The sequence below is a fragment of the Drosophila takahashii genome, chromosome 3R, assembly GCF_030179915.1.
Source record: "Drosophila takahashii strain IR98-3 E-12201 chromosome 3R, DtakHiC1v2, whole genome shotgun sequence".
In the NCBI taxonomy this organism is placed as follows: domain Eukaryota; kingdom Metazoa; phylum Arthropoda; class Insecta; order Diptera; family Drosophilidae; genus Drosophila; species Drosophila takahashii.
This window is the reverse complement of record NC_091681.1, coordinates 31,778,425-31,805,094: the sequence shown is the minus strand read 5'-3', so window position 1 is coordinate 31,805,094 and position 26,670 is coordinate 31,778,425. Positions and strand designations below refer to the sequence as shown.

At 34.4% G+C, this 26,670-nt stretch overlaps 7 protein-coding genes and 1 pseudogene across 7 annotated transcripts; 6 read left to right on the top strand and 2 right to left on the bottom strand.

The window, feature by feature from the left end:
• Positions 1 to 1,920: 1,920 nt before the first annotated feature.
• LOC138913489 (uncharacterized) lies at positions 1,921 to 3,516 on the bottom strand. The gene is made up of 3 exons (XM_070217353.1): positions 2,792 to 3,516; positions 2,209 to 2,734; positions 1,921 to 2,150 (listed from the first exon to the last, which is right to left on the bottom strand). Exons 1-3 carry the CDS (start codon positions 3,323 to 3,325, stop codon positions 1,966 to 1,968), a joined length of 1,245 nt encoding a protein of 414 aa, XP_070073454.1. The 5' UTR covers positions 3,326 to 3,516; the 3' UTR covers positions 1,921 to 1,965.
• Positions 3,517 to 5,577: 2,061 nt separating this feature from the next.
• On the bottom strand, positions 5,578 to 7,169 carry LOC123003323 (uncharacterized). The gene is made up of 3 exons (XM_044395519.2): positions 6,422 to 7,169; positions 5,839 to 6,364; positions 5,578 to 5,780 (listed from the first exon to the last, which is right to left on the bottom strand). The coding sequence occupies exons 1-3, from the start codon at positions 6,962 to 6,964 to the stop codon at positions 5,596 to 5,598; spliced, it is 1,254 nt and encodes a 417-aa protein (XP_044251454.2). The 5' UTR covers positions 6,965 to 7,169; the 3' UTR covers positions 5,578 to 5,595.
• Positions 7,170 to 7,374: 205 nt separating this feature from the next.
• On the top strand, positions 7,375 to 10,708 carry LOC108064776 (uncharacterized). The gene is made up of 4 exons (XM_070217029.1): positions 7,375 to 7,636; positions 9,442 to 9,944; positions 10,001 to 10,370; positions 10,439 to 10,708. Exons 1-4 carry the CDS (start codon positions 7,429 to 7,431, stop codon positions 10,642 to 10,644), a joined length of 1,287 nt encoding a protein of 428 aa, XP_070073130.1. The 5' UTR covers positions 7,375 to 7,428; the 3' UTR covers positions 10,645 to 10,708.
• An 884-nt stretch (positions 10,709 to 11,592) lies between these two features.
• LOC108064850 (uncharacterized) lies at positions 11,593 to 13,377 on the top strand. The gene is made up of 4 exons (XM_017152595.3): positions 11,593 to 11,862; positions 12,046 to 12,548; positions 12,608 to 12,977; positions 13,036 to 13,377. The coding sequence occupies exons 1-4, from the start codon at positions 11,658 to 11,660 to the stop codon at positions 13,242 to 13,244; spliced, it is 1,287 nt and encodes a 428-aa protein (XP_017008084.3). The 5' UTR covers positions 11,593 to 11,657; the 3' UTR covers positions 13,245 to 13,377.
• A 9-nt stretch (positions 13,378 to 13,386) lies between these two features.
• Positions 13,387 to 14,440, top strand: LOC138913535 (uncharacterized). Its single transcript, XM_070217474.1, has 2 exons — positions 13,387 to 13,594; positions 13,654 to 14,440. Exons 1-2 carry the CDS (start codon positions 13,390 to 13,392, stop codon positions 13,962 to 13,964), a joined length of 516 nt encoding a protein of 171 aa, XP_070073575.1. The 5' UTR covers positions 13,387 to 13,389; the 3' UTR covers positions 13,965 to 14,440.
• A 3,773-nt stretch (positions 14,441 to 18,213) lies between these two features.
• LOC108064861 (uncharacterized) lies at positions 18,214 to 21,471 on the top strand (annotated as a pseudogene).
• A 187-nt stretch (positions 21,472 to 21,658) lies between these two features.
• Positions 21,659 to 23,213, top strand: LOC108064409 (uncharacterized). The gene is made up of 4 exons (XM_017151919.2): positions 21,659 to 21,958; positions 22,018 to 22,514; positions 22,572 to 22,941; positions 23,008 to 23,213. The coding sequence occupies exons 1-4, from the start codon at positions 21,754 to 21,756 to the stop codon at positions 23,211 to 23,213; spliced, it is 1,278 nt and encodes a 425-aa protein (XP_017007408.2). The 5' UTR covers positions 21,659 to 21,753.
• A 693-nt stretch (positions 23,214 to 23,906) lies between these two features.
• LOC108064908 (uncharacterized) lies at positions 23,907 to 26,489 on the top strand. Its single transcript, XM_017152681.3, has 4 exons — positions 23,907 to 24,400; positions 24,929 to 25,428; positions 25,498 to 25,861; positions 25,917 to 26,489. Exons 1-4 carry the CDS (start codon positions 24,196 to 24,198, stop codon positions 26,108 to 26,110), a joined length of 1,263 nt encoding a protein of 420 aa, XP_017008170.2. The 5' UTR covers positions 23,907 to 24,195; the 3' UTR covers positions 26,111 to 26,489.
• The last annotated feature ends 181 nt before the right edge of the window (positions 26,490 to 26,670 follow it).

The following is a 26,670-nucleotide window of genomic DNA, read 5'->3' as shown; positions in this document are numbered from 1 at the left end:
AGTCACGCTGACAACCTTTTACTTCGTAACCCTAAAAGCTTTACGATATACATTTTATCTGAGAAGAGAAAGCTTACGTTCGTCATAAAATCTCTACAACCAACGTCACCAAGTCAGTTGAAACAGAAGCGTTGGATCGCTAGTACCACAGATACGAAATGGCAGGCCCAACAGAGTCAATAGTTAATCCGAACGAGCACTTGGAGATTCCCAAGTGGATAAATGCCGAATACTTCCAGCAAGTTCTGCAGAAAGATGAGCCGGAATATAAGAAGATTTTGAACTTTAGGCCGGTGGCTGCGATTCCGCCTGGCGAGAATTTCACATCAATTATGCTGCGGATTCACTTTGATCTTGAGATGAAGGGTAAAAAGTTTAAAAATCTGTAGTTCTTAAAGATCAAATAAAAACACCTCTTAACGAGGTAAAAAACTAGTGACGACCGCACCTTCAACATACAAAAGTTCTGATATCAACATTTGTGACGAAAAATTATTACACTCGTCATTAAATAGACTTTCTAATATTTTCTCATTCGGCCCGCCCTAGCAAACTATTCCAGCCTTTTTCCCTTTACAGGCATTTACTATTGCAGCGTGCCCGCTAAAGTAGCGGCTTTTTCCAAAAGTCGTAGAACAAAAGATTCCTATATGGAACTCTTAAGTGCAAATTTACTGATTCCATGACCCTAAAATACAGTTCGGATACCCTCCCACAAAATTCAATACTCAGGGAGCGTTAGTTGTTCTGAGCTGGCAAAAGTGGCTATTTTCGTTTCTGAATAACTTTTAAACGCGATTTTTTACATAAACATGATGTATACCAAAATTTAAGGAATCTCAAGGGCTATACAGTTTAAAGTTGTAAGGAAAATCGTTAGAGCCGTTTTTGAGAAAATTAAAAAAAAAGCTAAAAAAAAAGTTTTAACAAATTTTCTTTTGTTCATATCTTTTTAACTATTACATTTACACAAATTGCATATAGAAGGCGTTTATAGCATTTAAAAATACCTTTCAAACGAGATGCAGCACAAGTCTGTAGCTTTAGTAGTATAGAAGTTACGGCTTTCCGAATTTTAGCTATTTATAGCTATTTTTCCGCTAAACTAGCGGGTTTTTCCAAAAGTGGTAGAACAAAAGTTTTTTATATCGATGTGATGAACGTCATATCAAATTTTCAAAACTTAAAAAACATATTTTGGACAAGTGGACAAGTGGACAAACTGACAAACAGAATTAAACTATCTTCGGCCATTTTGTGCTAAGAATTTATAATATTGTTTAAAACTTTTTTATAAAAAATATCTGTTTGTAATAAGAGTTTCGCTTGGCACAATATTCGTCTATTTACCAGGGACCGTAAATAATCATTATTTGAGATTTTTATTTTAAAAGGCCTACTGAGGTTTTTACAAGTTTTAATCAACAATTTAACTGGTTTTTATGCACTTTATAGACATGAACAAATAACAGTTAATTTGCTTTCCAGATTTGTTGAAATGCATATACTTTGTGAACAAGAGTAAAAAGAACGTTATTTTTGACGTTTAAAACAAAATATCACAGTAGTCTTTTTAAAATAAAAATCTCAAATAATGATTATTTACGGTCCCTGCTATTTACACACGTGACGACCAAACGCTCGATATGAACTAAAATCAATCTCACTCTCTTGAATTTTCGGTTTTGTTTTGAGCTTTAAAGCTCATTGAATTTGGCTATTTGAAGCTATTTTAAGCTTTGCGATCCATAAAACTTTTATTTTTAAAAGGGGCTTGCTCTTATGCCATAACACTACAACAAAATAGAAGCAGCCAAATTATAGGTATACCTAAAAAGCTTTTAAGAGAATTGTGTTGCCCCAATAATATAAAATTTTTCCATTCAAAACAATGACAATAAAACGTTATGAAGCAGTGACTCATTTTTAGTGATTTATTCTTTTTTAAATTGTATGCATTTCACTTTACAAATCCTCGAAATATCCAGCTTTATCCAATCTGGCCATTATAACTTTGGTTTCTTCAACCACTTCTTTCAGTAGATATAATTGCTTCCGAGTTTCTTCGTTGTGCAGCAAATCCGCCAAGTCCATGGAATGGGTTCTAAGACCCACCGACACTGGCAAGAAAGTGCTCAGCAATAGGAACTCTGAAATCGAAATAATTTTAAATAAATATTTTTACTTCTAACTTTAACTTTAACTTACCATAATATCTGTGGCGTTTAATTTCCGCCCAGAAGCCCAATTTAGTGGGCATTTCACCCCGGTAGCCAATCTTCTTGAGAGTCTCTAGCAGGACGGATAAGTAGTAGTTCAGCAGAGTCTCCAATTCTCCGCTTCTCTGCTCCGTCCCCATCAGCATATAAATGGAGTAAATCAGATCCACGGCCATGGGTGCCACATTGCAGCCCTGATAATCCAGCAGCATGCAGTCCTCGAAGGCTCCGGTTTCCTTATTGTGCTTAAACATCATATTCCGGCAATGGTAGTCTGCGTGGATCAGGACATTGTATCCCGAATGCGGATTAATTCGATAATCTCGCATGATATCCCGCAATCGGTCCTTAAAGTGCAGTGCAATCTTTTCAAAATGAGGCTGGTATTTGGTCAGTTCGGGAATTCGACCCAACATATCGATAAAGGGTGCCATTCCGGCATTTATAATGGGACTGTCCATCAGCCCAGGCATATCCAACATTCCGTACTTGAACTCTTTCAGATAATCGGGGTTCTAAAAAATACAAAATATTTAGTTCTGAATATAAAATAATATTATTTTCCAATATACCTCGTAAATTTTTGTCATGCTGATTGCGTGGATTTTGGCCAACTTTGAGTAGGCACTACAAATTTCCTCCTGTGTGAGAAAACGATCTCGCACCACTTCGTAACCCATCTCTACGAGATCTTCAAAGATTATAATCTGGTATGGGTCCAGACTGTGATAGATGCAGTCCACATACAGCTTGGATGTATCGTTAACTCCCCGGAGAATTCTCTCCCACTCGGGCAAAACTTTACTGTACATTCCAATTTCCGTTATAAATAGGGGAGAATCGGCAAACATATCCTTCTTGACACCCTCCTCCACGGGCATTGTTTTGATGATCAGCGACTTGAAGAAGGTTCCCTTCTGGGTTTTATAATCCACCTTGGCACGGAACATAATGCTGGCATAGTGATCTCCTTTGGCACTTGCCGGTGTGAAGCTCAAATTAGTGACTTCTAGGTCAGCTGCCTTTTCGTAGCCACTCAAAACTTTCGTTATGAACTGAACATTCAGCCATTCCGGAGGATTCAGCATTAAACTCTCTTCAGCCATGTTGTTGCGTCTTTGGTTTTATTTCTAATACTATATTAGACTGGTTCACTGGGGGCTCATATATACGTTCGATTTGTGAAAGCTTTTTGTGTAAATGTAATAAACGCTTTGCTTGACGAAATTATTATCAGTTTGATTTTGGCTCTTAGGATTGAGTCAAAAGCCATGTAGGAAATTTATCCGCTCACGCTCTCTTGACTCTTTGATTTTTTTAGAGCTTTCAAGCTTTTAGAACCCTAAAATAAAAGTGTAATTAATTACCGCTATCTTCTGTTTTCAAAATGCGTTGATTACAGGTAACTGTGAAGTCACGCTGACAACCTTTTACTTCGTAACCCTAAAAGCTTTACGATATACATTTTATCTGAGAAGAGAAAGCTTACGTTCGTCATAAAATCTCTACAACCAACGTCACCAAGTCAGTTGAAACAGAAGCGTTGGATCGCTAGTACCACAGATACGAAATGGCAGGCCCAACAGAGTCAATAGTTAATCCGAACGAGCACTTGGAGATTCCCAAGTGGATAAATGCCGAATACTTCCAGCAAGTTCTGCAGAAAGATGAGCCGGAATATAAGAAGATTTTGAACTTTAGGCCGGTGGCTGCGATTCCGCCTGGCGAGAATTTCACATCAATTATGCTGCGGATTCACTTTGATCTTGAGATGAAGGGTAAAAAGTTTAAAAATCTGTAGTTCTTAAAGATCAAATAAAAACACCTCTTAACGAGGTAAAAAACTAGTGACGACCGCACCTTCAACATACAAAAGTTCTGATATCAACATTTGTGACGAAAAATTATTACACTCGTCATTAAATAGACTTTCTAATATTTTCTCATTCGGCCCGCCCTAGCAAACTATTCCAGCCTTTTTCCCTTTACAGGCATTTACTATTGCAGCGTGCCCGCTAAAGTAGCGGCTTTTTCCAAAAGTCGTAGAACAAAAGATTCCTATATGGAACTCTTAAGTGCAAATTTACTGATTCCATGACCCTAAAATACAGTTCGGATACCCTCCCACAAAATTCAATACTCAGGGAGCGTTAGTTGTTCTGAGCTGGCAAAAGTGGCTATTTTCGTTTCTGAATAACTTTTAAACGCGATTTTTTACATAAACATGATGTATACCAAAATTTAAGGAATCTCAAGGGCTATACAGTTTAAAGTTGTAAGGAAAATCGTTAGAGCCGTTTTTGAGAAAATTAAAAAAAAGCTAAAAAAAAAGTTTTAACAAATTTTCTTTTGTTCATATCTTTTTAACTATTACATTTACACAAATTGCATATAGAAGGCGTTTATAGCATTTAAAAATACCTTTCAAACGAGATGCAGCACAAGTCTGTAGCTTTAGTAGTATAGAAGTTACGGCTTTCCGAATTTTAGCTATTTATAGCTATTTTTCCGCTAAACTAGCGGGTTTTTCCAAAAGTGGTAGAACAAAAGTTTTTTATATCGATGTGATGAACGTCATATCAAATTTTCAAAACTTAAAAAACATATTTTGGACAAGTGGACAAGTGGACAAACTGACAAACAGAATTAAACTATCTTCGGCCATTTTGTGCTAAGAATTTATAATATTGTTTAAAACTTTTTTTATAAAAAATATCTGTTTGTAATAAGAGTTTCGCTTGGCACAATATTCGTCTATTTACCAGGGACCGTAAATAATCATTATTTGAGATTTTTATTTTAAAAGGCCTACTGAGGTTTTTACAAGTTTTAATCAACAATTTAACTGGTTTTTATGCACTTTATAGACATGAACAAATAACAGTTAATTTGCTTTCCAGATTTGTTGAAATGCATATACTTTGTGAACAAGAGTAAAAAGAACGTTATTTTTGACGTTTAAAACAAAATATCACAGTAGTCTTTTTAAAATAAAAATCTCAAATAATGATTATTTACGGTCCCTGCTATTTACACACGTGACGACCAAACGCTCGATATGAACTAAAATCAATCTCACTCTCTTGAATTTTCGGTTTTGTTTTGAGCTTTAAAGCTCATTGAATTTGGCTATTTGAAGCTATTTTAAGCTTTGCGATCCATAAAACTTTTATTTTTAAAAGGGGCTTGCTCTTATGCCATAACACTACAACAAAATAGAAGCAGCCAAATTATAGGTATACCTAAAAAGCTTTTAAGAGAATTGTGTTGCCCCAATAATATAAAATTTTTCCATTCAAAACAATGACAATAAAACGTTATGAAGCAGTGACTCATTTTTAGTGATTTATTCTTTTTAAATTGTATGCATTTCACTTTACAAATCCTCGAAATATCCAGCTTTATCCAATCTGGCCATTATAACTTTGGTTTCTTCAACCACTTCTTTCAGTAGATATAATTGCTTCCGAGTTTCTTCGTTGTGCAGCAAATCCGCCAAGTCCATGGAATGGGTTCTAAGACCCACCGACACTGGCAAGAAAGTGCTCAGCAATAGGAACTCTGAAATCGAAATAATTTTAAATAAATATTTTTACTTCTAACTTTAACTTTAACTTACCATAATATCTGTGGCGTTTAATTTCCGCCCAGAAGCCCAATTTAGTGGGCATTTCACCCCGGTAGCCAATCTTCTTGAGAGTCTCTAGCAGGACGGATAAGTAGTAGTTCAGCAGAGTCTCCAATTCTCCGCTTCTCTGCTCCGTCCCCATCAGCATATAAATGGAGTAAATCAGATCCACGGCCATGGGTGCCACATTGCAGCCCTGATAATCCAGCAGCATGCAGTCCTCGAAGGCTCCGGTTTCCTTATTGTGCTTAAACATCATATTCCGGCAATGGTAGTCTGCGTGGATCAGGACATTGTATCCCGAATGCGGATTAATTCGATAATCTCGCATGATATCCCGCAATCGGTCCTTAAAGTGCAGTGCAATCTTTTCAAAATGAGGCTGGTATTTGGTCAGTTCGGGAATTCGACCCAACATATCGATAAAGGGTGCCATTCCGGCATTTATAATGGGACTGTCCATCAGCCCAGGCATATCCAACATTCCGTACTTGAACTCTTTCAGATAATCGGGGTTCTAAAAAATACAAAATATTTAGTTCTGAATATAAAATAATATTATTTTCCAATATACCTCGTAAATTTTTGTCATGCTGATTGCGTGGATTTTGGCCAACTTTGAGTAGGCACTACAAATTTCCTCCTGTGTGAGAAAACGATCTCGCACCACTTCGTAACCCATCTCTACGAGATCTTCAAAGATTATAATCTGGTATGGGTCCAGACTGTGATAGATGCAGTCCACATACAGCTTGGATGTATCGTTAACTCCCCGGAGAATTCTCTCCCACTCGGGCAAAACTTTACTGTACATTCCAATTTCCGTTATAAATAGGGGAGAATCGGCAAACATATCCTTCTTGACACCCTCCTCCACGGGCATTGTTTTGATGATCAGCGACTTGAAGAAGGTTCCCTTCTGGGTTTTATAATCCACCTTGGCACGGAACATAATGCTGGCATAGTGATCTCCTTTGGCACTTGCCGGTGTGAAGCTCAAATTAGTGACTTCTAGGTCAGCTGCCTTTTCGTAGCCACTCAAAACTTTCGTTATGAACTGAACATTCAGCCATTCCGGAGGATTCCGCTCGTCGGCATTAAAACTCTCTTCAGCCATGTTGTTGCGTCTTTGGTTTTATTTCTAACACTATATTAGACTGGTTCACTGGGGGCTCATATATACGTTCGATTTGTGAAAGCTTTTTGTGTAAATGTAATAAACGCTTTGCTTGACGAAATTATTATCAGTTTGATTTTGGCTCTTAGGATTGAGTCAAAAGCCATGTAGGAAATTTATCCGCTCACGCTCTCTTGACTCTTTGATTTTTTTAGAGCTTTCAAGCTTTTAGAACCCTAAAATAAAAGTGTAATTAATTACCGCTATCTTCTGTTTTCAAAATGCGTTGATTACAGGTAACTGTGAAGTCACGCTGACAACCTTTTACTTCGTAACCCTAAAAGCTTTACGATATACATTTTATCTGAGAAGAGAAAGCTTACGTTCGTCATAAAATCTCTACAACCAACGTCACCAAGTCAGTTGAAACAGAAGCGTTGGATCGCTAGTACCACAGATACGAAATGGCAGGCCCAACAGAGTCAATAGTTAATCCGAACGAGCACTTGGAGATTCCCAAGTGGATAAATGCCGAATACTTCCAGCAAGTTCTGCAGAAAGATGAGCCGGAATATAAGAAGATTTTGAACTTTAGGCCGGTGGCTGCGATTCCGCCTGGCGAGAATTTCACATCAATTATGCTGCGGATTCACTTTGATCTTGAGATGAAGGGTAAAAAGTTTAAAAATCTGTAGTTCTTAAAGATCAAATAAAAACACCTCTTAACGAGGTAAAAAACTAGTGACGACCGCACCTTCAACATACAAAAGTTCTGATATCAACATTTGTGACGAAAAATTATTACACTCGTCATTAAATAGACTTTCTAATATTTTCTCATTCGGCCCGCCCTAGCAAACTATTCCAGCCTTTTTCCCTTTACAGGCATTTACTATTGCAGCGTGCCGAATGAGAAAATATTAGAAAGTCTATTTAATGACGAGTGTAATAATTTTTCGTCACAAATGTTGATATCAGAACTTTTGTATGTTGAAGGTGCGGTCGTCACTAGTTTTTTACCTCGTTAAGAGGTGTTTTTATTTGATATCAGAAGTTTTTGTTTGTTTACATTTGCTCTCATAGGAGCTAATATATACATTTAAATTTAAATTGGTCAATCATAATTTTTAAACTATTGTATTTTAACAAATTAAGTTAAAAAGGCGTTGAAGTATTTCAAAATACCTTTTAATCAAGGTATAGCACATGTCTGTACCTTTAGTAGTGTAGAACTTACAAACTAACGAAATTTAGCTATTTTTAGCTTTTTCCCGCTAAAGTAGCGGCTTTTTCCAAAAGTCGTAGAACAAAAGATTCCTATATGGAACTCTTAAGTGCAAATTTACTGATTCCATGACCCTAAAATACAGTTCGGATACCCTCCCACAAAATTCAATACTCAGGGAGCGTTAGTTGTTCTGAGCTGGCAAAAGTGGCTATTTTCGTTTCTGAATAACTTTTAAACGCGATTTTTTACATAAACATGATGTATACCAAATTTAAGGAATCTCAAGGGCTATACAGTTTAAAGTTGTAAGGAAAATCGTTAGAGCCGTTTTTGAGAAAATTAAAAAAAAGCTAAAAAAAAGTTTTAACAAATTTTCTTTTGTTCATATCTTTTTAACTATTACATTTACACAAATTGCATATAGAAGGCGTTTATAGCATTTAAAAATACCTTTCAAACGAGATGCAGCACAAGTCTGTAGCTTTAGTAGTATAGAAGTTACGGCTTTCCGAATTTTAGCTATTTATAGCTATTTTTCCGCTAAACTAGCGGGTTTTTCCAAAAGTGGTAGAACAAAAGTTTTTTATATCGATGTGATGAACGTCATATCAAATTTTCAAAACTTAAAAAACATATTTTGGACAAGTGGACAAGTGGACAAACTGACAAACAGAATTAAATTTTCATTTTGGGAAGAAGAAGAAAATCTTATTTTGACTATAACTTTTGAACGGAGAGTCGGATTTTGACAAATGACCCTTCATTCGACGGGTATTTTCAAAAGGAATACAACTAAAATATTGCAAGGGGGCATTTATCCCCACCGGCCCCAACAGCTCCAAATTTCGAAATTTTCACTTTTTCACTTTCACCGCTCTCTCTCCCAAGCCAATTGATTTTCTTAAAGTCTTGGTATGCAATCCTGTTAGTTTTCGCAATACCTTTCGATAGGTGTATTATTCATTATGATCGGACCATCACAGTAGATTTTCATTTCTTCGTGTATATATAGTAGTCGCCTTCGCACACTCTCCTGGTGCGCTTCGTCACTACATGGACTGCCGTCCATAGTGATAGTCGCCTTCGCACACTCTCCTGGTGCGCTTCGTCACTACATGGACTGCCGTCCGTAGTGATCTCATGAAATAACTTCCCGTCTTATTCCCCACTAATATGTGTTAATTAGTATTCGCTTTTGAAATTAGTTATGGATTTTAGTAAATTAATAATTTTGTTTCTATTTCCACAGATGGCAGCACCAAGCACAAGACCTACATTTTCAAGACTATGCTGGCGGAGGAACGTGGTGGCAAGGAGATTCGCGAAGGAGGCATTTTCGACAAGGAACTTATGATGTACCAAAAGTATCTGCCCGCCTTCGAGGAGCTCTACAGTTCCGCCGGAGAAAAGATTCAGCTTTCTCCGAAATGCCTGCACACCGATCAACGTGAGAATGGGATCCATTTTGTGTTCGAGGATCTGGGCGTGAAGAAGTTCCAGAATGTGGATCGCATCCAGGGACTGGATCTTGAGCACATGAAGAGATCCCTCCACAAACTGGCCGAATTCCATGCGGCTGCAGCGGTTTATGCAGAGAAGAATGGTCCGTATCCCCCTCAATTCGAAGAGGGATTCATTGGCAGGGACAAGGTGAAGATCCATGAAGAGGGTTTCTTGGTAAAGGCGAGAACCTATCCCAAAGCTATGGCTTCTTGGGGCTTGGAGGAACCAGAAAAATATATCAAGAGCTTTGTAAGTAAGCTATATAAGTTTAAACTGGTAAATTACTAAAAATATATTCCAAATAGCCTACAGTGAAGCAGTACTCTAAAATGTGCGAGAAAAACCTAGAGTCTGATCCCACAACCTTCAATACTCTTACGCATGGTGACTTTTGGTCCAGTAATCTCATGTGCAACTATCTGAGCAATGGTCAAATCGATGAGGTCATCATGGTCGACTTTCAGCTGTGCAAATGGGGCAGTCCTGCCCAGGATCTGCTCTTCTTCATCACCCTCTCGGCTGCCAGTGATATTAAGCTCAAGGAGTTCGACAACTTTGTCAGGATTTATTGGGAACGGTTGGTGGAATGCCTCAAACTGCTGAAGTACCAGAAACCTTTGCCCAAACTGCGCGATCTGCAGACGTCATTATACCAGGATACCAACACTATCTATGGTGAGTTCATGAATAACTGACTCATTTAATGTGCAAATAATTTACATTTTCGTGAATTCTATTTCCAGCTTTTATTGCCGTTTCCAATCACTTGCCTGTGATTCAATTCCCCTCCGACAAAGAATCCAATTTGCATTCCCTTATGCGAGACGACGAAGAAGGTGATAAATTCCGTATGCGCCTCTTCACAAATCCCAGTTTCTGCCGCCTCATGAAGGAGATCTATCCATTTTTCTACAAGCGAGGAATCTTTAACTTTATTGACTTTGAATAGGAGATAAAATGTATTATTTATGGTTTTTTTTAGGGGTCTCAAATAAAGTATAAATTATTTTTGACTGAGATTTTTATATAATTAGCCGGATTTAATTGGTTATACTACAATCACTATGCAAACTAATCTTACGCTTAACTGATGACGACTCAAACAAGATCATAACATCACGATGACTGGCTAGACACTAGATACGAAAACAAAACAAAGCAAACAAAAATAATTGCTGTCGCAAATAATTTTAAACTACCAATAATAATGACTTGGCAAAAAAAAAAGAAACAGGTGACTTAATTATATACATAGAAGGCGTGCGTGAGTCAAATTAATTATTTTTACTATCTGCGGTGTAGAAACAAACAAATTATGTGACTTGTAACAAATTTCATTGAATAATTTATGGTGAAATACTCGCACAAAAACCGTTCGTTCTTTAGGCTCTCTCAAATTGAAATTGGCTCACTACAGTTGATAGTGTATCGCAAACAAACACTGATTAATGAGTAATGAATACGCTCGTGGGCTATCAATTGGTTGTCAAGGCCAGCAAACTTAAGTAAAAACATTCTCCACCATGGCAATTTTTTAATACTCTTAAAAAAGGAAATTTTTAGCTGATAAGGTAGGAACATTTCTAGATGGCACTAAGGCTTACGTAAGGCTAACTATATTTTACAAATGAAATAAATCTTTATTGAGAATAACCCATAATCATAATGTCTAAATACGTCATTTAGGTGTTATATCAACCAAGCAGTCATAAAAAATAATGAAGATTCACTGAAAATATTTATCAAGCCACGCTTGATAAGATGGAAGAGATAGTTTTGATAATCAAGGAGACAAACTCGAGCAGCGAATAGGTGTTACCCCACATTATGAAATAAGTTATCGATAAGGGAACTCAGAGAATCCCCTTTAAAGCTGCGTTAGAAATGTGTACAAATTCAGTGCCAAACTAGCAGGTGCCGGAAGAGGTTGTGTTAGCCAAATATACTTGATTAAATAGCAAAATGTCTGACGGCGACGAGATCGTAAACCCCAATGAGCATCTAATCATTCCCGATTGGATCAATGAAAAGTACTTCGATGGCGTTCTGGCCAAGGACGAACCCGATCATGCCAAAGTATTGAAATTCACCGTAGTGGCGGCCATTCCGCCTGGTGAGAATTTCACCTCGACCATGCTGAGGGTCTATATTAAGCTGGAAATGAAAGGTGAGTTGGTGATAACCATATGTCAATAGTCATATTAATTATGAGTTATAAAAACCCCATATAGGGGAATTAATAGTTATAGTGCTTGATAGTGGCTGCATACAGTTTAGATACCAATTTCTCTGACTATTTTAGATGGTAGTATCAAATCCAAATGATATATACTTTTTTTTTGTATTTCAGATGGTAGTGTCAAAACGAAAACGTATATTTTCAAGACGATGCTGCCCGAGGAGCGGGGAGGCAGTGATATCACCGAGTTCGGACTCTTTCCCAAGGAGGCCAAGATGTATGAGACCTACATTCCTGCCTTTGAGGAACTCTACAAGAAGGCGGGCTGGGACCTTCAATTGGCGCCCAAGTGCCTGCACACCGAGGAGCGTGAGGGCGACATTCACTTCATTTTCGAGGATCTGTGTGTAAAGCGATTCAAGAACATGGATCGCACCAAGGGTCTGGACATGGAGCACATGACCAAGTCCCTCCACAAGTTGGCCGAATACCATGCGGCCAGTGCGGTGTACGAGGAGCTGCATGGTCCCTATCCCAGTGACTTCAATGAGGGATTCGTTAAGCGGGATGTGAAAAAATTCCACATTGATGGGTTCAAGCTGAAGGAGAAGGCTTACAAGATGGCAATGCTCACTTGGGGCATGAAAGATGCTGAGAAATATGTCAAGGACTTTGTAAGTTTAAGATAATTAAGACAGTTAACGATATGTCAATATCTTCTATTTTTATACAGCCCACTGCCGAGCAATATTGGGCCCAATGCCTTAGCACTTTGGATCAGGATCCCGAAGAGTTCAAAGTTCTTAATCACGGCGACTTTTGGTCTAGCAATCTGATGAGCAGCTATCTGCCCGACGGAAGTCTCGATAAGCTCATACTGATCGACTTCCAGATCACCACATGGGGCAGTCCAGCGGTGGACCTGCTCTTCTTCCTCACCCTCTCCCCAGCCACGGAATTGCGTATCAAGGAGTTCGATCACTTTGTGAGAATTTACTGGGAACGCCTGATCGAGTGCTTAAAGGTTTTGAAACTGAAGAAGCCGCTGCCAAAACTACGCGATCTGCAAAGCTCCATGAACAACAAGCACCATTCGTTTTATGGTCAGTTCTAAACGAAATTGTTATTATTCAATTACTAAAACTAGTGATTCTCCTGCAGCTTTCTTTAGTTTGACAAATCACCTGCCCATTATCCTGTTCCCCACCGATAAGGACAGCAATCTGCACAACATGACCGCTGAAACGGAGGAAGGAGAGAATCTCCGAATGCGTTTGCTCTCCAATCCCGCCTTCGGAAATGTTATGAAGGAGCTCTATCCCTTTTTGTATAACCGCGGAATTCTAAACTTTGAAGACTACGATGAGTGATTTTGTTGACAGGCAATAAACGATAGATAGGTATTACGAAATCATGTTTATCTTGGAGTGTCGAATAAGTGTGTAGCTTATCAGTATGACTTATCTTTTCGAGATAAACTAAATATAATGTTTCCCCTTTAAATCAGTTGAAATCATGTCGTGCCCCGAGAAGATCGAGAACCCCAACGAGAGTCTCGTTACACCGAAATGGTTAAATAAGTGCAAATTTGAGTCCTTGCTCGCAAAGGATGAACCTGATTATACCAAGATTGTTACGTTTACCTCTGTGGCTGCTGTGCCGCCAGGAGGAAATTTTACATCAGTCATGTTTCGTGTTTATTTGGATTTAGAAATGAAAGGTAAAGTGCTTTGGGTTGTATAGTAAAAATCAATGTGAAAGATATGGAGTGTTCTTTAGATGGAAATCAAAAAAGAAAGTCGTATGTGGTCAAGACCACCCTGAATTCAGATAGGGGTGGCAAGGCAGTGGATGAGATGCGCTACTTTCAGAAGGAGCAGCTAATGATGATAACCCTTTCAGCGGAGAAGGATTTGCGCGTCAGGGAATTTGATAATTTTGTAAGAATCTATTGGGAATATCTCATCGACTGTTTGAGAGTGCTGAAGTACGAAAAGCCGCTGCCTCAACTGAGGGACCTGCAGTCTGCCATTTATAAGAAAAATAATACATTCAAATCAAATCAAATCAATTCAAATGATTTGAAATAAAATCTAATGATTTAAAATCAAATCAAATCAAATCAAATGATTGATTTGATTTGATTTGGTTTGATTTGAATTGATTTGATCTCAAATCATTTGATTTGAAATCATTCGAATTGATTTGATTTATATTGATTGATTTATGATTGATATTTATTGCTTGGGAAATTAACATTCATTTGAAGTCGGAAAATAATAAGACAAGATAAGATATCAAACATATTTAGTAAAATATCATATATTGAAGACTATTCATTTATTAATTTTAGCATAAATCGAAATCCAATGTCATAGAACTCATAACTTCAAAACATCTTTAATGGCTTGTTAAATTTTAAATTGATTTTTATTGTTTCCACCCAGAATTTATTATGTTATTGTACAAAAACCATATTTGGAATTAATTTCAGATAATCAAATCAAATCAAATCAAATCAAATGATTTGAAATCAAATCAATTCAAATCAAATCAAATCAAATCAATGATTTCAAATCATGATTCAAATCAAATCAATTCAAATGATTTGAAATAAAATCAAATGATTTGAAATCAAATCAAATCAAATTTCAAATCATTTGATTTCAAATCATGATTCATTTGATTTCAAATCATGATTCATTTGATTTCAAATCATGATTCAAATCAAATCAAATCAATTCAAATGATTTGAAATCAAATGAATCATGATTTGAAATCAAATGAATCATGATTTGAAATTTGAATCATGATTTGAAATCATTGAATCATTGATTTGATTTGAATTCATTTGATTTCAAATCATGATTCATTTGATTTGAAATGATTCATTTGAAATCAAATGAATCATGATTTGAAATGATTCATTTGGTTTCAAATCAATGATTCAATGATTTCAAATCATGATTCAAATCAAATCAATTCAAATCAAATCAAATCAATGATTCAATGATTTCAAATCATGATTCAAATTTCAAATCATGATTCATTTGATTTTAAATCATTTGAATAATGATTTGAATCATGAAATTAAAAGAATCATGATTTGAAATGATTCATTTGGTTTCAAATCAATGATTCAATGATTTCAAATCATGATTCAAATCAAATCAATTCAAATCAAATCATTTCAAATCATTATTCATTTGATTTCAAATCATGATTCATATGATTTCAAATCATTTGATTTTATTTCAAATCATTTGAATTCAAATTTCAAATCATGATTCATTTGATTTCAAATCATGATTCATTTGATTTCGAATCATTTGAATTGATTTGATTTGATTTGAATCATGATTTGAAATCAAATGAATCATGATTTGAAATCAAATGAATCATGATTTGAAATTTGAATCATGATTTGAAATCATTGAATCATTGAAATCAAATCAATTCAAATCAAATCATTTCAAATCATGATTCATTTGATTTCAAATCATGATTCATATGATTTCAAATCATTTGATTTTATTTCAAATCATTTGAATTGATTTGATTTGAATCATGATTTGAAATCAAATCAATTCAAATCAAATCAAATGAAATGAATCATGATTTGAAATGATTCATTTGGTTTCAAATGATTTAATTTGGTTTCAAATCATGATTCCAAATCAAATGAATCATGATTTGAAATCAAATGAATTCAAATCAAATCAAATCAATGATTCAATGATTTCAAATCATGATTCAAATTTCAAATCATGATTCATTTGATATCAAATCATGATTCATTTGATTTCAAATGATTTGATTTGATTTGATTTGAATCATGATTTGAAATCAAATGAATCATGATTTGAAATCAAATGAATCATAATTTGAAATCAAATGATTTGAAATTTGATTTGATTTGATTTCAAATCATTTGATTTGAATTGATTTGATTTCATGATTCATTTGATTTCAAATCATTTGAATTGATTTGATTTGATTTGAATCATGATTTGAAATCAAATGAATCATGATTTGAAATCAAATGATTTGATTTGATTTGATTTGATTATCTGAAATTAATTCCAAATATGGTTTTTGTACAATAACATAATAAATTCTGGGTGGAAACAATAAAAATCAATTTAAAATTTAACAAGCCATTAAAGATGTTTTGAAGTTATGAGTTCTATGACATTGGATTTCGATTTATGCTAAAATTAATAAATGAATAGTCTTCAATATATGATATTTTACTAAATATGTTTGATATCTTATCTTGTCTTATTATTTTCCGACTTCAAATGAATGTTAATTTCCCAAGCAATAAATATCAATCATAAATCAATCAATATAAATCAAATCAATTCGAATGATTTGAAATCAAATGATTTGAAATCAAATCAATTCAAATCAAATCAATGATTCAATGATTTCAAATCATGATTCAAATTTCAAATCATGATTCATTTGATTTTAAATCATTTGAATAATGATTTGAATCATGAAATTAAATGAATCATGATTTGAAATGATTCATTTGGTTTCAAATCAATGATTCAATGATTTCAAATCATGATTCAAATCAAATCAATTCAAATCAAATCATTTCAAATCATGATTCATTTGATTTCAAATCATGATTCATATGATTTCAAATCATTTGATTTTATTTCAAATCATTTGAATTGATTTGATTTGAACCATTTGAATTGATTTGATTTGAATCATGATTTGAAATCAAATCAATTCAAATCAAATCAAATCAAATGAATCATGATTTGAAATGATTCATTTGGTTTCAAATGATTTGATTTGGTTTCAAATCATGATTCCAAATCAAATGAATCATGATTTGAAATCAAATGAATTCAAATCAAATCAAATCAATGATTCAATGATTTCAAATCATGATTCAAATTTCAAATCATTTGATTTCAAATCATGATTCATTTGATTTCAAATCATGATTCAAATCAAATCAAATCAATTCAAATGATTTGAAATCAAATGAATCATGATTTGAAATCAAATGAATCATGATTTGAAATTTGAATCATGATTTGAAATCATTGAATCATTGATTTGATTTGAATTCATTTGATTTCAAATCATGATTCATTTGATTTGAAATGATTCATTTGAAATCAAATGAATCATGATTTGAAATGATTCATTTGGTTTCAAATCAATGATTCAATGATTTCAAATCATGATTCAAATCAAATCAATTCAAATCAAATCAAATCAATGATTCAATGATTTCAAATCATGATTCAAATTTCAAATCATGATTCATTTGATTTTAAATCATTTGAATAATGATTTGAATCATGAAATTAAAAGAATCATGATTTGAAATGATTCATTTGGTTTCAAATCAATGATTCAATGATTTCAAATCATGATTCAAATCAAATCAATTCAAATCAAATCATTTCAAATCATTATTCATTTGATTTCAAATCATGATTCATATGATTTCAAATCATTTGATTTTATTTCAAATCATTTGAATTCAAATTTCAAATCATGATTCATTTGATTTCAAATCATGATTCATTTGATTTCGAATCATTTGAATTGATTTGATTTGATTTGAATCATGATTTGAAATCAAATGAATCATGATTTGAAATCAAATGAATCATGATTTGAAATTTGAATCATGACTTGAAATCATTGAATCATTGAAATCAAATCAATTCAAATCAAATCATTTCAAATCATGATTCATTTGATTTCAAATCATGATTCATATGATTTCAAATCATTTGATTTTATTTCAAATCATTTGAATTGATTTGATTTGAATCATGATTTGAAATCAAATCAATTCAAATCAAATCAAATGAAATGAATCATGATTTGAAATGATTCATTTGGTTTCAAATGATTTAATTTGGTTTCAAATCATGATTCCAAATCAAATGAATCATGATTTGAAATCAAATGAATTCAAATCAAATCAAATCAATGATTCAATGATTTCAAATCATGATTCAAATTTCAAATCATGATTCATTTGATTTCAAATCATGATTCATTTGATTTCAAATCATTTGAATTGATTTGATTTGATTTGAATCATGATTTGAAATCAAATGAATCATGATTTGAAATCAAATGAATCATAATTTGAAATCAAATGATTTGAAATTTGATTTGATTTGATTTCAAATCATTTGATTTGAATTGATTTGATTTCATGATTCATTTGATTTCAAATCATTTGAATTGATTTGATTTGATTTGAATCATGATTTGAAATCAAATGAATCATGATTTGAAATCAAATGATTTGATTTGATTTGATTTGATTATCTGAAATTAATTCCAAATATGGTTTTTGTACAATAACATAATAAATTCTGGGTGGAAACAATAAAAATCAATTTAAAATTTAACAAGCCATTAAAGATGTTTTGAAGTTATGAGTTCTATGACATTGGATTTCGATTTATGCTAAAATTAATAAATGAATAGTCTTCAATATATGATATTTTACTAAATATGTTTGATATCTTATCTTGTCTTATTATTTTCCGACTTCAAATGAATGTTAATTTCCCAAGCAATAAATATCAATCATAAATCAATCAATATAAATCAAATCAATTCGAATGATTTGAAATCAAATGATTTGAAATCAAATCAATTCAAATCAAATCAATGATTCAATGATTTCAAATCATGATTCAAATTTCAAATCATGATTCATTTGATTTTAAATCATTTGAATAATGATTTGAATCATGAAATTAAATGAATCATGATTTGAAATGATTCATTTGGTTTCAAATCAATGATTCAATGATTTCAAATCATGATTCAAATCAAATCAATTCAAATCAAATCATTTCAAATCATGATTCATTTGATTTCAAATCATGATTCATATGATTTCAAATCATTTGATTTTATTTCAAATCATTTGAATTGATTTGATTTGAACCATTTGAATTGATTTGATTTGAATCATGATTTGAAATCAAATCAATTCAAATCAAATCAAATCAAATGAATCATGATTTGAAATGATTCATTTGGTTTCAAATGATTTGATTTGGTTTCAAATCATGATTCCAAATCAAATGAATCATGATTTGAAATCAAATGAATTCAAATCAAATCAAATCAATGATTCAATGATTTCAAATCATGATTCAAATTTCAAATCATGATTCATTTGATTTCAAATCATGATTCATTTGATTTCGAATCATTTGAATTGATTTGATTTGATTTGAATCATGATTTGAAATCAAATGAATCATGATTTGAAATCAAATGAATCATGATTTGAAATCAAATGATTTGAAATTTGATTTGATTTGATTTCAAATCATTTGATTTGAAATTTGATTTGATTTCAAATCATTTGAATCATGATTCATTTGGTTTCAAATCATGATTCATCAAATTTTGATTTGATTTGAAATCAAATCAAATCAAATTTCAAATCATTTGATTTCAAATCATGATTCATTTGATTTCAAATCAAATCAAATCAATTCAAATGATTTGAAATCAAATGAATTTGAATCATGATTTGAAATCATTGAATCATTGATTTGATTTGATTTGATTTCAAATCATGATTCATTTGATTTGAAATGATTCATTTGAAATCAAATGAATCATGATTTGAAATGATTCATTTGGTTTCAAATCAATGATTCAATGATTTCAAATCAATTGAATCATTGATTTGATTCATTTGATTTCAAATCATGATTCATGAAATCATTTCAAATCAAATCAATTCAAATGATTTGAAATCAAATTAATTCAAATGATTTGAAATCAAATTTGATTTGATCATTTGAATTGATTTGATTTGATTTGAATCATGACTTGAAATCAAATTTGATTTGATTTGAATCATGATTTGAAATCATTGATTTGATTTGATTTGATTTGAATTGATTTGATTTCAAATCATTTGATTTGATTTGATTATTTCAAATCATTTGAATTGATTTGAATCATGATTTATTTGATTTCAAATCATGATTCAAATCAAATCATGATTCAAATCAAATCAAATCAATTCAAATGATTTGAAATCAAATGAATCATGATTTGAAATCAAATGAATCATGATTCAAATCAATTCAAATGATTTGAAATATCAAATGATTTGAAATCAAATCAAATCAAATTTCAAATCATTTGATTTCAATTCAAATGATTTGAAATCAAATTTGATTTGATTTGAATCATGATTTGAAATCATTGAATCATTGATTTGATTTGATTTGAATCATGATTTGAAATCATTGAATCATTGATTTGATTTGATTTCAAATCATTTGATTTCAAATTATGATTCATTTGGTTTCAAATCATGATTCAAATGAATCATGATTCAAATCATGATTTGAAATCAAATGATTTGAAATTTGATTTGATTTCAAATTATTTCAAATTTGATTTGATTTCAAATCATTTGAATTGATTTATTTGAATCATGATTTGAAATCAAGTTTGATTTGAATTGAATCATGATTTGAAATCAAATCAAGTCAAATCAAATGAATCATGATTTGAAATCAAATGATTTGAAATCAAATCAAATCAATTCAAATCATTTGAATCATGATTTGAAATCAAATGAATCATGATTTGAAATCAAATGATTTGAAATTTGATTTGAATTGATTTGATTTGATTTCAAATCATTTGATTTTATTTCAAATCATTTGAATTGATTTGATTTGATTTGAATCATGATTTGAAATCAAATGAATCATGATTTGAAATCAAATGATTTGAAATCAAATCAATTCAAATCAAATCAATTCAATTGATTAGAATCATGATTTGAAATCAAATTTGATTTGTTGGGGCATGAAAGATGCTGAGAAATATGTCAAGGACTTTGTAAGTTTAAGATAATTAAGACAGTTAACGATATGTCAATATCTTCTATTTTTTATACAGCCCACTGCCGAGTAATATTGGGCCCAATGCCTTAGCACTTTGGATCAGGATCCCGAAGAGTTCAAAGTTCTTAATCACGGCGACTTTTGGTCTAGCAATCTGATGAGCAGCTATCTGCCCGACGGAAGTCTCGATAAGCTCATACTGATCGACTTCCAGATCACCACATGGGGCAGTCCAGCGGTGGACCTGCTCTTCTTCCTCACCCTCTCCCCAGCCACGGAATTGCGTATCAAGGAGTTCGATCACTTTGTGAGAATTTACTGGAACGCCTGATCGAGTGCTTAAAGGTTTTAAAACTGAAGAAGTCGCTGCCAAAACTACGCGACCTGCAAAGCTCCATGAACAACAAGCACCATTCGTTTTACGGTCAGTTCTAAACGAAATTATTATTATTCATTTACTTAACCAAGTGATTCTCCTGCAGCTTTCTTCAGTCTGACAAATCACCTGCCCATTATCCTGTTCCCTACCGATAAGGACAGCAATTTGCACAACATGACCGCTGAAACGGAGGAAGGAGAGAGTCTTCGAATGCGTTTGCTCTCCAATCCCGCCTTCGGAAATGTTATGAAGGAGCTCTATCCCTTTTTATATAACCGCGGAATTCTAAACTTTGATGACTACGATGAGTGATTTTGTTGACAGGCAATAAACGATAGATAGGTATTACGAAATCATGTTTATCTTGGAGTGTCGAATAAGTGTGTAGCTTGTCAAAATGACTTTGACTCGAGTCAAGTTGATGGTTAGTTTAGATATAAGAGGTTCAGTGTTTTTGGAGTGACTATCTGCAAAAGTCTTAGTTAGCTTACGAAAATGTTCTAGTCATCATAATTCCATAAAAATGTTTATTTACATTTCGAAAAAGCTGTGAATTGTTATCTTTTCAAGATAAACTAAACATAATGTTTCCCCTTTAAATCAGTTGAAATCATGTCGTGCCCCGAGAAGATCGAGAACCCCAACGAGAGTCTCGTTACACCGAAATGGTTAAATAAGTCTAAATTTGAGTCCTTGCTGGCTAAGGATGAACCTAATTATACCAAGATTTTTAAGTTTACCTCAGTGGCTGCTGTGCCGCCAGGAGGAAATTTTACATCAGTCATGTTTCGTGTTTACTTGGATTTAGAAATGAAAGGTAAAGTGCTTTGGGTTATATAGTAAACACCAATGTGAAAGGTATGGAGTATTCTTCAGATGGAACTCAAAAAAGAAAGTCGTATGTGGTCAAGACCACCCTGAATTCAGATAGGGGTGGCAAGGCAGTGGATGAGATGCGCTACTTTCAGAAGGAGCAGCTGATGTACTCCACTTACTTACCCGAGTTTGAGAAAATCTATCGCGAGGCTGGACATCCAGTGCAGCTGATGCCAAAATGCTTGGAAATCGGAGAGATAGAGGGAAACCTCTATTTCATATTTGAAGATCTTTCTGCCCAAAACTATGTGGGTGCAGATCGAAACAAAGGGGTGAATATGGAGCATATGCGAGTATCTCTTCGAAAGTTGGCCGAGCTGCATGCCGCAAGTGTTATCTACAAAGATCGAAATGGATCCTACCACCCCGACTTTGAGCATGGATTCACCAAGAAGGATAATCTCAAACATAGCGTGAGTGGCTTCGAAACAAAGGCTCCCGATTACAAGGCAGCCATGCGAACTTGGGGCATGGATGGGCGTTACCTTAAGAATTTCGTAAGGATTCTATTTGATTTTCCTGATAAAATATAGATATAATAGATTTCATTATAGCCCACCACTGAGCAGTATGGCAAACTCTGTTTGGAAGCCCTCAATGTGGATCCCCAGGATTTCAATGTCCTCACCCATGGCGACTTTTCTGCCAGCAACATTCTGTACAAGTATGATGATTATGGCTCTTTATGTGGTGCACTCCTACTGGACTTTCAGATCTGCAAATGGGCAAGTCCAGCACAGGATCTTCTAATGATGATAACCCTTTCGGCGGAGAAGGATTTGCGCGTCAGGGAATTTGATAATTTTATAAGAATCTATTGGGAATATCTCATCGACTGCTTGAGAGTGCTGAATTACGAAAAGCCGATGCCTCAACTGAGGGAGCTGCAGTCGGCCATCTTTAAGAAAAATAACACATTCTCTGGTAAAAATTTCTTTAAACAAAAGGGATCTTGAACAATTTACTAAATAATATCCCATATTTCCTTAGTTTTCTTTCCCGTGATAAATCACTTGCCCACCCATTTGCTGCCCAGCTGCAAGGAAAGCAACCTGCACACCCTCATTTCAAAGGACGAAGAGGGCAGGCAGTTCCGAAACCGATCCTACACAAATCCTGCCTTCGTGGAGGTCATCAGAGAGTTTTATCCCTTCTGCTGCAACCGCGGTCTCTTCAATTTCGAAGACTTTGACTGATTGGAAGTTCATTCCTCCTCAACTGCAGCCTGCATACGATTCCATTAAATAAATTGTGTGCGAATATTGATTCTGGTTTATACGAGTTTTTCATGGCGAATGCCGCGACTGCAGCGCAATTGAAACGGGAAGACCTTGAAATAGTTTTTCAGCTTTCGAAATACTTGCATTTAAATATTTTCTTAAAAATAGTAGAACTTATCTAAATAAAATTAATTTTAATTTTTGTACATTTATTTTTCTTTTGCATATTAAACTTTGAGATAATAAAATATGGTGTGTCTTCTTATCACGTACTCACCGTATCTACATCAAGAAGCTGATAAAAGCTCTAAAGTGATAGCCAAGTTAAATAGTGTGCACTTCAAGAGATATACATATGTATAAAAATTCTTACGAGCAAGGTTAAAAATATATATTTTTTGTGGAGATTTAAATAATAATTATTTTTAATTTTTTAAAATATTTTAAATAAAAAATGTGTTAAGAATTTTTAGATTTCCAGAGCTTTTGCGGCTCCCCGGACTGTCAGGTTATCAGGTATTCCCATCACTGCTGATAAGACCGGCGCCTGCTGCACTGCTTGACCGTTCGGGGTGTTCGAGGGGGAAAGCTCTACCCATACCAATTATCACCCACTGTCTCCTGGGAGAGTCTTTGGGCCAGACGATGCTCAGTTTACCAGCTGTTGACGAACCAGTTGGACGGGCAATCGGCATTGCTTTCGGGGCGTTGATAAGTGCGCACCTCACCCACCTCGACGTACTGCGGTTGTTTTGTTTTTTGTTGTTGCTGTGCGTGCAGTAAAACAAAAATAACATCGCGTCGCTCAAACAAGAAAAACATTCTCGATAAGGAGCGGCGAGGCAAAACAGTTGCGCCGCACACTTCGGACCGGGAACAACGCATAACCGTTTCGATCCGATCCGAAAAGATACGATCGGTGGGCAGTGAGCTCACTCCGGCGGAATCCCAGCGAAAAATGCCCGATAACAGCAACAAGTTCTGCAAATCCAGCGATGTCCGCATTCCGGACTGGATCAATGAGGCCTACTTCAAGCGGCTGCTCAAGCGGGATTTTCGGGAGTTTCGGCGCATCCTGAACCTCTCGATTATACCGGCCACGCCGCCCGGAGAGACCTACACCTCGCTGCTGATGCGCATCGTCATCGACATCGAGATGAAAGGTGAGAAAAAGGGGGCGGTCATCTACACTATTCACGTTAAATAACATTTATTAGCTTCGAACTTTACCCCTTATAAACATTTCAATATACACCTTTTGTTCAAAAGCTATACAAATCAACTGTTCTTCAAAATGATTTATTTTTATCACTCATACGCACTGTTGCCTGTTAATAGAAAAAAGTTAGATCAGCCATAAAAAGGATTATTATACGGAAAAATTGTCACAAAAAATATTTTAATATTATACTATATTGTCTAAACTTGGAATGGCATGCCTCGTTAGACTCGTAAAATCTAAACAAAATGGTTTTCTGACCATTTTTGCAAGAATATTTATTCTTGACTTCATGTGAAATGTAATGAGAATCGATTCGATTAGCAATAAGTTCTAATCACTGTCGTTTGTCATTTGCTATTATACTTATTCTAATTATAGAACCTCATCTGAAGCAATGAGTAATATTTCATTTTATAAAATCCTAATCTTTAAATCAAATATTTAAAACAATTAACCTATTTTTTGACAGATGGATTCTCACAGCAAAAGTCGTACATAGTAAAGACGATGCTGGACGATGCCCAGGGAAATGGTGGCTTTGTAAATACCCTAAATATATTTCCCAAGGAAAAGATGATGTACGAGACGATCATACCGAATTTGGAATCCTTATACGAGGAGGCTGGACTGAGTGTAAAGTTCGCACCCAAATGCCACTGGGCGGAGGACATTAAGGGAAGGATTTGCTTGGTGCAGGAGGATCTGCAAACGAAAAAGTACCGCAATATTAATCGACTGAAGGGTTTCGACATGGTTCATATGCAACGAGTCCTGGAGAAATTAGCCGAATTTCATGCGGCAAGTGCCGTTTGGCGTCAGCGCAAAGGACCCTTTCCCGAGGATTTTCAGAGGATTTACCTGCCCGCCAACTACAATCGATCCAAGTCGTATCAGGCGCGACTCCAGAGTTTTAAAACAGCAATGGCCAGTTGGGGTCTCACCGATCACGAGCAGTACGTGAGTCGCATAGTGAGTACAAAAAAAGTTTACAAAATACATATTTTATTCATTTTTTAATATATATTTTTTTTTACACAGCCCACTGCCGATCAATTTGTGCAATCCTACGCCCGCTGTTTCAATAACAATCCGCAGGAGTTCAAGGTTCTCAATCATGGCGACTTTTGGTCCAGCAACATTATGCTAAGCTATACTCAATCTGGTGAAATCAATCAACTGCGCTTCGTGGACTTCCAGCTGTGCAAATGGGGCAGTCCGGCTCAGGACCTGTGGGAACTCATCATTTGCTCGGCCCGTCACAGTATAAGGATACAAAACTTCGACTGCTTCATCAGGATATACCATACTCACCTTGTGCGCTGCCTGAAGATCCTTAAATATGGAGAAAGAATGCCGATGCTAAGGGAACTGCATATGAACATGATCAAATATGGTTTTTGGGGTGAGTTTTTAGGAGACGATGCTATAATTTGTGTTTAATTTGACCTTTTTTCCAGGTTACTTTAACACCTTTACCCATTTGGTATTTATCCTGTTGCCGGTGGACACGGAGGCCAGCTTAGTGAAGCTTATGCAGCCCGGAGAGGAAGGAGATCGCTTCCGGTCGAAGGTCTACACAAATCCCCTCTACGTCCGCGCTGCACTCAGCATATTCCCCTTCCTTTACAGGCGTGGAATCCTGGACTTTTAAAGCTAGTCATCTATGTACTTATAACTAATAGCCCTGTCTGATATTTTTATACACTTTATTCCGAATTAAAAGCGAAACTTAGAATTTAACCGAACAAACCGGTAATCACTAAACACACACAAATTTTTACTTAGTTGTACAATATATTTCAAGCTAATGTAAAAGTATTTTATTATATTGCCTTATCATATCTCTATACCCTATCCAAAACGAAGGCCGTTAGCTTCAACATTAACTTTTACAAAAATCGATTTTTTATTTAAAGAAATAATAAATTCAAGCTATTTTCGATTCACATTTTCGTTAATAATTAGATCAAATATAGCAAACGGTTGTCAAGTCATTGAAGCTTATCGCAACAGGTGCCTGTATTCAGATCACGTTTTGTTTATCTCTGTTAAATAGAACAGTAATAAATCGATAATAAGAATCATGAAACGTTTCATTTATTTTATTTCTTATTTATAGAAATAAATATTTAATACTAACTCAGTTATACTGAGTCATTTTATATTTTGCTGTTCCAAGAAATATGGAAATGGGAGCACAGTCTTTGTTAT

What these genes read in the sequence shown, in the direction of transcription:
- LOC138913489 (XM_070217353.1), bottom strand. Translation starts at nt 3,325, where the DNA reads ATGGCTGAAGAGAGTTTAATGCTGAATCCTCCGGAATGGCTGAATGTT. An exon ending in GCATGACAAAAATTTACGAG is followed by an intron (nt 2,735 to 2,791) that starts GTATATTGGAAA and finishes TGTATTTTTTAG; the next exon opens with AACCCCGATTATCTGAAAGA. An exon ending in TAAACGCCACAGATATTATG is followed by an intron (nt 2,151 to 2,208) that starts GTAAGTTAAAGT and finishes TTTCGATTTCAG; the next exon opens with AGTTCCTATTGCTGAGCACT.
- LOC108064776 (XM_070217029.1), top strand. Translation starts at nt 7,429, where the DNA reads ATGGCAGGCCCAACAGAGTCAATAGTTAATCCGAACGAGCACTTGGAG. An exon ending in CTTTGATCTTGAGATGAAGG is followed by an intron (nt 7,637 to 9,441) that starts GTAAAAAGTTTA and finishes CTATTTCCACAG; the next exon opens with ATGGCAGCACCAAGCACAAG. An exon ending in GGATACCAACACTATCTATG is followed by an intron (nt 10,371 to 10,438) that starts GTGAGTTCATGA and finishes TTCTATTTCCAG; the next exon opens with CTTTTATTGCCGTTTCCAAT.
- LOC138913535 (XM_070217474.1), top strand. Translation starts at nt 13,390, where the DNA reads ATGTCGTGCCCCGAGAAGATCGAGAACCCCAACGAGAGTCTCGTTACA. An exon ending in TTTGGATTTAGAAATGAAAG is followed by an intron (nt 13,595 to 13,653) that starts GTAAAGTGCTTT and finishes AGTGTTCTTTAG; the next exon opens with ATGGAAATCAAAAAAGAAAG.
- LOC123003323 (XM_044395519.2), bottom strand. Translation starts at nt 6,964, where the DNA reads ATGGCTGAAGAGAGTTTTAATGCCGACGAGCGGAATCCTCCGGAATGG. An exon ending in GCATGACAAAAATTTACGAG is followed by an intron (nt 6,365 to 6,421) that starts GTATATTGGAAA and finishes TGTATTTTTTAG; the next exon opens with AACCCCGATTATCTGAAAGA. An exon ending in TAAACGCCACAGATATTATG is followed by an intron (nt 5,781 to 5,838) that starts GTAAGTTAAAGT and finishes TTTCGATTTCAG; the next exon opens with AGTTCCTATTGCTGAGCACT.
- LOC108064850 (XM_017152595.3), top strand. Translation starts at nt 11,658, where the DNA reads ATGTCTGACGGCGACGAGATCGTAAACCCCAATGAGCATCTAATCATT. An exon ending in TATTAAGCTGGAAATGAAAG is followed by an intron (nt 11,863 to 12,045) that starts GTGAGTTGGTGA and finishes TTTGTATTTCAG; the next exon opens with ATGGTAGTGTCAAAACGAAA. An exon ending in CAAGCACCATTCGTTTTATG is followed by an intron (nt 12,978 to 13,035) that starts GTCAGTTCTAAA and finishes ATTCTCCTGCAG; the next exon opens with CTTTCTTTAGTTTGACAAAT.
- LOC108064908 (XM_017152681.3), top strand. Translation starts at nt 24,196, where the DNA reads ATGCCCGATAACAGCAACAAGTTCTGCAAATCCAGCGATGTCCGCATT. An exon ending in CATCGACATCGAGATGAAAG is followed by an intron (nt 24,401 to 24,928) that starts GTGAGAAAAAGG and finishes ATTTTTTGACAG; the next exon opens with ATGGATTCTCACAGCAAAAG. An exon ending in AGCAGTACGTGAGTCGCATA is followed by an intron (nt 25,429 to 25,497) that starts GTGAGTACAAAA and finishes TTTTTTACACAG; the next exon opens with CCCACTGCCGATCAATTTGT.
- LOC108064409 (XM_017151919.2), top strand. Translation starts at nt 21,754, where the DNA reads ATGTCGTGCCCCGAGAAGATCGAGAACCCCAACGAGAGTCTCGTTACA. An exon ending in CTTGGATTTAGAAATGAAAG is followed by an intron (nt 21,959 to 22,017) that starts GTAAAGTGCTTT and finishes AGTATTCTTCAG; the next exon opens with ATGGAACTCAAAAAAGAAAG. An exon ending in GAAAAATAACACATTCTCTG is followed by an intron (nt 22,942 to 23,007) that starts GTAAAAATTTCT and finishes ATATTTCCTTAG; the next exon opens with TTTTCTTTCCCGTGATAAAT.